At 43.6% G+C, this 12798-nt stretch overlaps 1 protein-coding gene across 2 annotated transcripts in view; it reads left to right on the plus strand.

Moving 5' to 3' along the window:
• EBF1 (early B-cell factor 1) overlaps positions 1-12798 on the plus strand; it is a 380177-nt gene that overhangs the window by 17448 nt on the left and 349931 nt on the right. For both annotated transcript variants that reach the window (XM_004689826.2, XM_012730074.1), the window contains exon 6: positions 9351-9419. In XM_004689826.2, coding sequence (XP_004689883.1) covers positions 9351-9419 — 69 coding nt within the window. The remainder of the gene's footprint in view (positions 1-9350; positions 9420-12798) is intronic.

A 12798-nucleotide genomic window follows, 5' to 3' on the forward strand; every position in this document is an offset into this window, starting at 1 on the left:
TCAGAGGGTGAATTAAGAAGTGCTTGAACCCATTTGTGGGTACTCCAGGTCGGATTTCTCTGTGAAGATGTCTGGAAGTGGGAGACCTATGGTCTGAAGTTAAAAGAGCCCTGATTCAGAGGGAGTTTCCCAATGGTGAGAGTTAAATACAGGTTCACCTAGGGTTGACAGGACTGGGAGAAGAGGCCAGGGATACATTCTTGGGGGACAGTCACATTCACCTTGAGAATTAGGACAGGGACCTTGAACACACCAGGTGTAGCAGACAGAGGAGGTTGTTCCAGAGGAGGGAGCCAGCCATAATCTCAGCTGGGGACCAAGTGAAGACTGGTGAAGAAGACAGGTGAAGACTGAGAGATGAGACTCAGGTAGGGCCTGAGACCCAGTTTTTTTTTTTTTTTTTAAAGATTTATTTACTTATTCATATAGAACTGGCGTACAGGCCAGAGATGCGGAGGGTGAGAGGATTCACCAGAGACAGGGTGGGGAGCAGAACAGGCAGATGATCAAAGTACACTGCTGAGGGGAGCAGCGGGCGGGTCAGGAGAGGTCTGCCACACCATGTGGATCTCCTCCGGGGTAGGCGGGGATTGAACTCATGTGGAAGTGGCTTTAGCTTCTCAGTGCAGTGCTTTAACCTGCTGCGCCACCAGGGAGGGCCCTGGGACCCAGTTTTTATGGAGTTCATGTGGCCAGAAGTGAAGGCCATTCTGGCAAGGAGAAGCCAATGTACGCAGTGAAGAAATTAACACACGAGAAAAAGAGCAAGTGTTGCTTTCCTTAATTTTTAAAAAGAGAATGGGAAAAGTTGACATTATGTACTGGAAGAAATGATCTAAGAGGGAGGCTTTAAGAGTTTAAAACACAGCCCAAAGGAGCCAGAGAGGGGCAGGTCCTAATGGAGCAGACGAAGAGCACCTGGCTTAGGAAGCGAACTTACTTCAGGCGGAAGAAGAGTCAGTTCATGTCATAATTGCTCTAAAAACCAGTCGTCCTTGTCACTATTAATCACACTGTTTAGACAATTCATACACAGGTTTCTCCCTCTACCTGAGAGTAGCATGTTCCTATGAAACCTTCACAAATTGAGGTGATGTAAAGTGAAGAAGCAATTAGCATTCATTTTGGAAACATTTTGAGCCTTCCCAGACCTTCCAAAATAACCTGCTAAATCGTGCCAAGTAACACTTCACACCTGAGATCACACGTTGATCTGGGGAAAGCAGGCAGGCAGGGAGGATGCACACGTGTGGAGAGCAGTTCCGGGAAGCAGCTGGGCGGGGCCTCGCTTCTGCTCCAGGTGGGGCTACTTCTAGAAAAGTAACCATAAAGCCCACGCCGAAGCCTGTTTTGCAAATCTCTTCAGGTTTCCTTCCATCCTGAGAAACAGGGACGCACATCAGCTTTTGTCAAAGTGAGGAGGCCTGTTGGGGACTTTCAAACAGCCGGGGAGGGGATGATTGTATCTAATTCTGTGGCCACTTTGGCTACCCAGGTGAGTTTTCTTGTTTTTTTTTTTATTGCCAAGCTTAGAGGGCAAGATGATGCTTTTCACCAGTTGAGGGGGACTCTCCTTGGAGGGTGACACTCCCTGTGTCAACACGAGGACCTGAAAGTCCCGGGGCTGGGAATCTTCTAGGTGTTTTTACACCTGATTTATGGAGCTTGTGCCAGCTCAGCAGAGATCTGCCTCCTGTGCGAGGCTGCAGAGGGTGTCTGTTGGCCTTGCCCTGGTATGTATGGCTGACCAGCAGAAGCATGGAGATGGCCACTGTGTAGAATCTGCCATGAAAGAGGATGCCGGGGTGGGGGTCACCTATTCCTGACCAGTGCATGAGTTGCTGGTTGAGAAGGGAAGTGACGGTTTAGGAAACTCCAGTCCCCTGTTCTCCCCAGATACCTGCTTTAGGGAGCAAATGCCAAGCCTGGAGGCCTGGTATATGGCAGGAGCCTAAAAAGCCACAACTAGACTGCATCAGGGTCCCAGGCCACACAGGAAAGAGGACCTAGTTATTGCTGTGATTTCTTTCATTAGTAGAGGGAATGTTCCCTTTTTAGATTTTTGTACCTTTGCCCCTTGTCTTGAATTGTTTATGTCATGCTCTTCTGCCTTAAACATAAGGGAACTTGTTCCCCTCAAGCCTCTCCTTGGGAAAGGCCTTTCTTGTTCCTTCTGAGTTCACTAGCTGGAACTCGGGGCCCTTTAGCTCACAGAAAGGAGCACTCGGTGGTGGATCGTCAGAGGAACAGTCCTGGCTCAGTTCTTTTCTGTGGTGACAACGGGAAGGCACAAGGGAGAGAGATCAGCTCAGGATAAGGGGAGACCGTCCTACCTCCACTGTGGCGACTTTAATGTTGGAACAGGAGAGTAATAGTGCAACACAGAACAACAGACACAGAGATCTGGAAAACAACCTCCTCCACAGTCCCTCTCACGCCCTTTCTCCCTGCTCCCTCCCCTCGTCCTCATAACCACAGAAACCTCACTTTGTGAAAGTCCACTCATTTGTGATTATATGGCTTTGTCCCTTCATCTGTCAGATCCCTTGTTTTACTCATATACGTGAAGATGTCCGATATTTGTCTTTTGACTTGCTTTACTGCACATTATTTCTTCATACTCTTTCCATTTTTCTGTAAGTGATAACATTTCTGTCTTTCCTTGTCACACATTAGTATTCTATTTGTGGACAGACCACATCTTCCTCAGTGCTCTATCAGTAGGCACTGGGTTATTTTCAAGTCCTTGCTGTTGTAAATCATGCTGCAGTAAACATTGAAGAGCCCGTGGTTTTTTCGGGTTGCTGTTTTTCACATTCTTTTTTTTTTTTTAAAGATTTATTTATTTGTGCGTACAGAACTGGGGTAGAGGCCAGAGGATCAGGGGTGGCGAAAGACTTCACCAGAGACAGAGTGGGGAGCAGACCAGGCAGATTGATGAAGCACACTGCTGAGGGGAGCAGCGGGCGGTCAGGAGAGGTCTGCCTCGCCATGCAGTCACCTCTGGGGCAGGCAGGAATCGAACTCATGAGGAAGTGGCTTTAGCTTCTCAGTGCTGTGCTTTAACCCGCTACACCACCAGGGAGGGCCTGTTTTCACATTCTTTGGTTTGAGGTCCAGAGTAGGATTGCCGGGTCATATGGTATTTCCATTTTTAGTGTTTTCAGGTGAATCCAGGTTGTGCTTCAAAATGGCTGCATCAGTTTACATCCCCACCAGCAAAGTAAAAATGCTCCTCTTTCTCTGCATCTCCTCTAGCACTTGTGGGGGCTTGTTACCCACTTCTTACTCGCTCTGCTCTCTAGGGTTGCTTCTTTGAAATTTATGTCCGTTCATTCAGAAAATATTTCCTGAGGGCCTACTGTGCTGGGCTCTGTCCTAGTTGCTAGGGCGTTAGGACTGAGCAAAACCATTTGAGACACTGTTCTTATGGGCCTTATATTCTAATGTGAGAGACAGAAAGTAAAGAGACATACAGAAGGTGATGTGGAGAAAGTTATGAAGAAAAGTGAACAGGGTTAGGGGCTGGAGAGTGCTCGGGTCGTTTGGGAGGGCTTTCTGAGGTGGTGACTTTGCATAGAGATTTCGATGATGAAGTGAGTGAGTAAATCAGCATGGGGCAAATTTCCTCTTCTTCTAGCTGCCTCTTCATGATTTCTTTCTCCCAGAAATAGAATCATCGCATAAATATCTTGCATCTTGGTTTTCTTAATTCATCATATAATGTGAACTTCTTTCTAATATTGTGGGTGAAAACCTACCTTCATTCTTTCTAATGCTGCAAAAATCTCATGTCTGTGTGCACACTGTGTGTATATATGTACGTGCATTTACATGTGCAAATATATTTTAAGTGGGCTCACGTTGGAGACACTCTCTTGTGCTATATAGCACAGAGCCCAAGGAGCCTGTTAAGGGAATGATGACTGCGTGGCTTGGTCATATGGCTCCAGGAAACCTGTGGGTGGTTTTGGTATTTGGCAAAATATTTCCTTCATACATGCTCAGTGACTCCAGCACCTTCCTTCTGCTTTCTTTTCTATCCTTTACTCCCCATTCTACTTCTGCGGTCCTTCCTTGCACATGTCCATTCTTTTTAAATTTTAAAAAAAGATTATGCATACATACAAGAATTGGAGTCCAGGCCAGAGGTGCAGGGGGTGAAAGGATTCACCAGAGACAGAGTGGGGAGCAGAACAGGTGGGCCTACTGAAATGCACTAAGGGGAACAGAGGGTAACACAGGAGAGGTCTGCCATGCCCTGTCCATTCTTCACCTCTGCCTGCAGCTCTGGGTCCTTTAGACCAAAGCAGAGAGAGTTGGTTTTCATTTGTGCTCTGCTGTAGCTGATCTGGCTGGTCCCCAAGGGCATTTTTATTCAAGGGGGATGAGGACAGTACTTACATGGAAGGATAAGGCCTGGTGTGGTGCCTGTTTGGGGGTGGTTGTTGGGGGAGGGGATGGGTTGGGAGCGAGCTTCCTCCCATTAGCAATGCCCACGCAGAGGGTCACCTGGAATCCTTTAGTTGTTACCTTCCTGTTTGCTTGGATTGTATCTCACATCCCCAATATATTACATTCACTCATGAGGTGAGTCAGTCACTCATTCAATATCTGAATTTCCTCCCATGCTGTAGGCTATAGTTTCTTTCTTATGAAGTATCTGGGCTAGTAGGGTGGGACATGGGAAGAGATAGTCCAAAAAATACACAAATATTTGCATAGAAATTTTATAAATGAATATTTACATCAGAATTAAATTTTTTTAAAAAATATTTATTTATTTGTACATACAGAGCTGGGGTACAGGCCAGAGGCTCAGGGGCGGTGAGAGGCTTCACCAAAGACAGAGTGGGGAGCAGAACAGGTAGATCGACGAAGTACACTGCTGAGGGGAGCAGCGGGCCAGTCAGGAGAGGTCTGGTCACCTCCAGGGCAGGCAGGAATCAAACTCATGAGGAAGTGGCTTTAGCTTCTCAGTGCTGTGCTTTAACCCGCTGCGCCACTAGGGAGGGCCTACATCAGAATTAAATTTTATAAATACAATATTTATATATTTATAATTCACATAAATTTGAATAAATAACTTACATAAATATCTACTTATATAAGTATCCTTTGTGCATTATATCTTTATAAATTATAAATGAAATTTTTACATAAAATTAAAAACTATGTGTAGCAATATAAATTGCATTGTGTTAGGGTCCAAAAGGAAAAACCAGGAGATTCCTCACAGGGTCAGGCCAGACTCTAAGGAAATCTGGTGGAGGCTGAGGTCTGAAGGGGAAGTTGAGACTGACTCACTGAGGTGGCTCGGGGGAGGGGCTGCCCAGGCTGGTGACTGACCTGGCCTGAGGTAAACCTGATTGCAGCGCCTGAGAGATGGAAACTGGCTGGAGCTTAGCAAGTTGGAGTGGCAAGGGTATCTGGCATCCAGTGCTGTGGGCAACACTTAGAATATCTCAGGCAGTGAAATGTCTGACACTGCTACTGACATTTTGAAAAAATTAGTGAAGAGAGTGAAATGTGGAGGCAACTGAAAGGTAGCGGGTAGTGGGGAGGAGGGCTGCCTATATGGAGGGAGAGCATGGGGGTAGGCTGGAGGAGATTCTAGGCTGTGCTGAACCTCATGCGAATTGGAGGCATCCCAGGGTCACATGGCCTGGGGAGGACTGAAGTAAGGGTGTGCCCCCCCCCCCCACCCAGGGGCAAGCCTTTCCCACTTGCTGTTTAGAAAAAGAAAGGAAAGAGAGAGCAGGGGCGAGCAAGGCTTTCCCATCCACTGGTTTTCTCCCTGGGCGAAAGGGTCATGGGTTCTGCCATAAGGGTTGCTCTTGGAGACCAGCTGTGGAGTGGGCTTACTCCTATCCTTACTGCTTTGACTCTGTGCTCCTCACTTATGGGTAGGTATAAGTTTCTCCCATGATCCCAGAGCATTCCTGTGAGGTCAATAGTAAGTCAAAGTGGCCTAAAATGAAGAAGCAGTTGCCATCCATTTTTATGGGAAATTTAAAAATTATTTTTATTTAAATAATTGAATTTAATAATATTTTATTGACTTACCAAACTGCACACATTTCAGGGGGTGCATCTTCTACAGGTGGTTAAGCCTCACCCCCCGAATCCTCCCTAAAATAAAAAGGATGCTTCCTTCCCTGTCTTTCTGCACTGATGAACACTGTTTTCACTGAGTTGAAGTTTGCTTTTGTTGTGATTTGTTAGTTCAGTTGCATTGGTTATTTATATTCCAAATAGAGAAACCATGTAGTAATGGTTCATGTTGACTTATTTCGCCTCAAGTTCCATCCATGTTGTCACAAAGGCACAATTTTCATCTTTTGAATGGCTGAGCAATTAACCATTGCATGTAGCCACCACCGCCTCTGTATCCAGTTGTCTGTCAGTGAGTATTTAGGTGGCTTCCAAATCCTGGCTATTGAGAATAATGCTGCTGCAAACATAGGGCTGCATAAATCCTTTTGAGTTAACATTTTCATATTTGAGGACAGATACCTAAGAGACACAGTGCTGGGTCATATGGTACTTACATTTTTAGATTAAGGAATCTCCATGCCTTTTTTTCATAGTATCTGCCCCAGTTTACATTCTCACCAACAGTGAATGAGAGTGGAAACTTTTTTGTGTGTGGTGTTATTATATGGCATTACAAGTTTCAGGGGTGCAGCTACCGAGCTTGGCACCGGTGCCATGGGGCATTACCAGTAGTTTTCACTACCTACCACACACAGTGACCCCTGCATTCTTTACCCACTGCTTTTCCCTCCTTCCTGATAACCACTATCCTGTTGTCTTCTTTGTGTGTGTGTGTGTGTGTGTTCATTTGTTATTTTCCTTTATATTCCACATATGAGAAAAAAATCATGGTGTTTCTTTTTATGAATTATTTAGTATCAGTCCCTCCAGTTCCATCCATGTTGTTGCAAATGGCGAGATTTCTTCTCCCCACCTTCCTCCCCAAATAACTGCTTAGATTTCTCTTGTGTCTATGTCACCTTTTCTTTATCCAGTTGTCCATCATTGAGCATTTAGGTTGGTTTATATGGAAACTTTTTTTTAAAGAAGATTCATGAAGCAGTTTTTTTTTTTTTTAAGATTTATTTATGCATACAGAACTGGGTATAAGCCAGAGGTTGAGGAGTGGTGAGAGGATTCACCAGAGACAGAGTGGGGAGCAGAGTAGGCAGATTGCCAAAGTACACTGCTGAGGGGAACAGTAGGCGGGTCAGGAGAGGTCTGTCGCACCATGCGGGTCAGCTCCAGGGCCAGGGATTGAACTTGCACGGGAGCAGCAGCGGCCAGCTTGCAGTGCTGTATGCTAACCCATTGTGCTACTAGGGAGGGCCCTTATATGGAAACTTTTTGAGTGCCCCTGGCATCAAAAAATGTCCTACCAAATTATATCAGATGACACAAAGTCTAAAATCCTACATCCAGTAAAAGCAGGATCACGTTGAGAATACACAGTTTGCATAAAGTTGTTCTTGGGGAAGGAGCCAGGTGGGGATCACTCTCCTACTTGGGGTGCCCCTAGAGTGGTTGCCTCAAAACCAACCCTGAGAGTTCTTTTTGCTTTTCTTTGACTAGTGTTGCAAAAGTGAAAATCCTCTTTGGGCTTTTTTTCCGTTTGTGAAAACAGTACTAATGTAGGTATTTGTGAAGCAGCATAAAGCGAACTTCTGAAAAGCAGGGAACCCTGACTACAGTGCCTCCATTTTACATGTGAGGACACTTAAGACAAGGTGGTGGGGTACCTGGCGGAGGTGATGCCAGAACAGGTGCTCTAACTACTGTGCTCTGTGGAGAGGCTAAAATACAGGTGTGAGGGTGGGAGCTTAGGGGTGACAGAGTTTAATTTATAGTGACTTTTTGGGGGTATGAATTCCCCTTACTAGTACTTCTCATTTCCTTGTTCTGCATCTGTGCATCAGATATTGGGATACCCGGGGCCTCCTGTCCCCAGAGCCCGGCTATAGCACAAATTGGTTTCTCTTTGAGGCAGGTGGGGGAGATTTTAGTTTGGACTTTCACCAAGGAGCTCTGACTTTTCTATCTGAGAGACTAACAGTGAGCAGCAGCTGAGAGACTAACAGAATGATGAGCAACTTTGGAAGTTTATTGTCTTAGAGATACGGTTAAAACAAGGAAACGGACTTCCCAACTCTGGTCAAAGTCTCCCTATGCAGAAGTATTTTTCTGAGTCCTGGAAGTGAAGTTTAGTGTTTGGGTCTCTCTGGAAGCTCTCTGACTTAGGCTCTGTGAACTAAGTTGAGCTTGTGTGTACACCATGTGTGTTATATAGGTAAAATATATTTCTGCATATTATATATACGTGTGCACACACACAAATGCATAAACCTAAAACCTCCCCATCTTCTTGACTGATAAGATATTGTTCTTGTGTGTCCCTGGCTGAGGTGTGGTCAGTGGGCTCAGTTTTTACTTGTAAGCACATCTCTAATGGATAGTTTGTTCACGAACGTGGGTCATTTTCAAACCACGATTTTTTCACCTTTTAGAAGCACCTTAGTTTAAAAAATACTGACAGTTGTAAGGTCACAGCTGGGCTGGGGACCTGCTTAGTGGGTGCCCATGGCTGCTTTTTATCTGCCCTGATAAAGAGCATCAACTGTCAGGCTCTGCTGTGCCGGATCAACTGTCCATCACTTTTCAGAAAACTGAAGGGGTAGCCAGCACAGAACAAAAAAGCCAGAGGATGTAGGGTTCCTCACTTTGTTTTAGCTTGCCTCTTTGACTTAATTATCTTTAATAAGTGATTGTACTCTAATTCTCATGAAGGAAAACACAGCTACAGCTTGAGGATTGGGGAAAGGCACCTGAGGTATGGTTTTCCAGAAAAGAGAAAGGAAAAGAAAAGGAAGCCATTGAATACCAAATGACTGGAGGGGGAGAAATCGCTCATACCTCATTATTGACGCATTCCACACAATTAGTATGATCTTGAGGGAAGAACGACTGAGCCACCCACAACCGGGAACATTCTCATTGGGTAGCTGCAATAATAATGCACCTCACAGGGAACTCTTTCCCACACCTCGGGCAGTGTTGGGGAGACCCCCTCTCTGTCAGTGTGGCTCAGGGAGACCCCTCTCCCTCCTTCCCTCCTTTGTGCAAGGAGAAGTTAAGCCTGGCCATTAACCCATACATAACCCAGATAGAATTTTCTATGCCAGGGATCCGTTGATGGCCAGGTATGGCTTTGTGGTAATTCTAGCATTTGCAATCCAGCAATTTGAACCTTCTGTATGCCTAAATGATGATTTTACATTGTAATGATTGTACTAAATCCTTTCGCTTTTGCTCCATAGCCGCTGTTGTGACAAGAAAAGCTGTGGCAACCGAAATGAGACTCCCTCAGATCCAGTGATAATTGACAGGTAGGGATCACTCGACTTTCACTGGATTCTTATTCCTCATTATAATGGAACACCTGCCCAGTGTCGCTCCTGGGATAGGGTTTGCCATACTTGTGGCCGGAATTTGCCTGTGGGTCACGACATAGGCTGCTGGGAGCTGGAGGACTCCTGAGAGAGCTGCATGGAATGTTCTTTGGAGCCCTGTTTTCTTGGATTGTTCTGGTTTTGTGTCTGATTCATGTTCCTAAAGGAATATTTTTTTTTCTTTCCTGACTTTCCGTGGCTCAATCCTCACGCTGTGCCAGGAAGCTTCAGAAATAAAATAATAATAGTGTGTGATTTATGAAATGTGGTTGGGTGCTTATAAATATTTAACTTTTATTTGAAAAATGTTTGAATCATTATCACTTTTAGCTACAGTAGTTCTGTTGGACGTAATCCATCTACATTTTAAGGTTTTATTTATGCATAAAAGCAGTTTTAAAGAGATCTGTGAACCAAGATTTTCTACTGTTATTTCCTGGGTTTGATGGTAGCTCCAACTGTATTGTAAGTTGATTAATTTATCCTGCTTGTCTTAATTATTGTGTTTTTAAACAGATCCATATTACTAATCTGACATGACCAAGTAAATCACTGTAGGACAATAAATCTCTTTAGTTGTTGGGTGCAATTGCGAGTCAGTGTTTGCACATATTATGTAAAGTCACATTCCAAATATTCATTTTACATTTTAATTATTGAAATTCATTGTATGGAAACATGTATGATAAACCATTTGTTATGTAGCGTTACTCGTTGAGAGTTAAATGGCCTGGAAGGTTTATAGATGATGTCGGTTATCAGCTAGGCAAAGAGCTGGTTGGGAAAGAGTCTCCAAGAAATACTGACTGGTCCCTTATTGGGAATTTGACAGCAGAAGGACTATCCCCTTGTGAGTTTAATACTGATTTTTGACACCCCAGCCCGCTTATCTGCCTCTGCAATGCCTTACCTTTGGGGGGGGGGGCTAGCTTTATCATTCTTCTGTTAGCTGAAAAAGTGTTTGCTTCATCCTGAGTTACGTAAAGATATTGCTGATTTTGACTTCTGGGATACTTGAGGCTTTATTCCACTTTTGATTGCTAGTAGTTTTATCAAGCTTCCATTTCCATCAGATATTTTAGTAATTATCTCCCACACTTTCTTATACAAAACACATACTTTCTCTTGATAAATGAGCTTTAATGTACTTGATTCAACATGAACACACATGAGGCGGAACTTGTAATGAGGTGGTATCACCTTTGGAGTTAGAGTCACCTGTTTATCTGCAAGAGCAGACGTACCATTCATGTAATTTCTTTTCTGCAACAGAAGATAAACCGCCAAATGAAATAAGGTCAAAAATCTATAAACCCTGGTTGTAGTTTGTTTCATTAAAATATACCTCTTCAACTATCACTTGCTATTTTAAGCAAGATTTTTCTTACTCTTCTACTAAATAGAAAGCAGCCGGAATGAAGGACCAGCCTGAATATTCCCCCAAACTTTCAAACTCGAAGCGTTTTGTTCCACCACTCCCTTCCATTTGGTTCAGATGATGACAGAATCTTAGCTTGCCACCCGCAAAGAAAACACTTTTTTTGCTTGTGAATGGGTTAAGCTTTTAAGTTCTTCGTTTGGTTTTAAGCCTTGACTCTGATAGAGGAGGCTGATATGACTGTGGTTTGAATAACATTTGATTTTGACCTGTTCCTGTGGGTTGCGATGGCATAAGAAACTTGACTCAGCAGCGCTGTAATGAGCCCGGCCCGTGTTTTTGAAACAGGATTGTGTTACCTGGATTGCATTAGCGTGGCTCCTATTGTTGCTGCCTTGCATCTGTCCCAGTAGGGCACTTAAAACCTTTGCTTGGCTGGGGTAGTTCAAACAATTTAGGCAAAATAAGTACGCACTTTATACTGTTGGTGGCTTTAGAGATATTACTCATGACATTTATCCTTTTCATTTCTTCCCTTTTGGGTTTTACAAAGCAGAAAGCAGCATGGAGCCACTCTGGGCTGCCGGGAGAGGGTATTTTAAAAAACGGCAGAAACCCAGCGTTTCTGCACAATTCCCAACATATGTTTATTTGCTGGCCGGAACCACTGTCTCCCATGAACTGTCTTTTCAAGCAGCGATAGCAGCTGATATGCAAAACCCCATTTTGCTATTTTTATTTGCATCTGAGTTTTCAGAATTTATTTGTCCTTCAGTCTGCCAAAGGTTTTAAAAGCTCCAGTCTTGTCTACGCTGATATGCGAAACTTCCATTTTTAACAGTGAGAGGAGAATAACAGCAAGAAAAGAACCTACACAAGGAAGGGCAAAATAGAAAAGATTTTTCAATTCTATAAAATTACTGCAAAGGAAAAAAAAAAATGACGGCAACCGTGTTTGAATTTCATAGTTTGCAATTTGATTCTGTATTACAGATTGCATAATATCTGTGTTACGTGCTTAGGGTTTGATTTGCCTTCAGATTTATGGATGTGAATTGCTGCATATTTTGTAAAAATAGGTTATGGGTCCTCATTCAGTAGCAATAGTGACTTCTTACAAAATGCATACAATTTGCAGTGACAGAACTGAGGGTACAGGCTGTGTGCATTAGGGGTTAGCACAGTTTTAGCACCTCTACTTTTTACCTCTCTTTGCTTGTCCTTCAGATTTTGGAAGAACACTGCTATTTTTATCAGTCAAAAGACTTTCAGCAGTGGTTATTCAGGAAAACTATTTATAGTTTAGATAGAAGAGGCTTTCTGGTCATACGGCAATGGTGCAGGGTAAGCTTTTTCTGTGTTAAATTTTGGCTGTCTCACTTGCTGCCCATGGCTTGGGGACATTATCTTGGCGTGGTCTATCAAAAAAAAAAAAAAAAGTGGAATTAACAAAACCAGCCATTGCCTACTGTGAGTTAGAAAATTGATTTCTGCTTGCTTCTTTCATAATAGAGGGCAAAGTGGGAGGGAAAATGACCCAAACACTTTTTATAATTCACCAAGTGACTTCAAAAAAGTTGAGAGAAAGATTCCGGTCCGTGGAAGAAGTGTGCATTCGAAGCAGACTGCTAGATTTTATGTCTGCCTGATGCCAAATAGCTTGACTAAGAATTATAAAACCCAGGCTATGCCCGGTGATCCAGATAACCTGGGCTGTGTAGACACAGGAAAGCTCAAATGTGTTATGTTTAATAACTGACGACCACAAACTAATAACAGCAAATTGCATTATCGTCAAGGTAAAGGCCTATGTGTGGTAATTATTGTTAAAGTAAAAGGCCAAAATGACTTGCAGTCATTGAATTAAGGTGGAGATTGATTTAACATATTCACACAGTAACTCATATTTGAATTTAAAAGGTTTGCAATAAAATTCAT

This window comes from Condylura cristata, unplaced genomic scaffold, assembly GCF_000260355.1.
Source record: "Condylura cristata isolate star-nosed mole 26May11 unplaced genomic scaffold, ConCri1.0 scaffold00026, whole genome shotgun sequence".
In the NCBI taxonomy this organism is placed as follows: domain Eukaryota; kingdom Metazoa; phylum Chordata; class Mammalia; order Eulipotyphla; family Talpidae; genus Condylura; species Condylura cristata.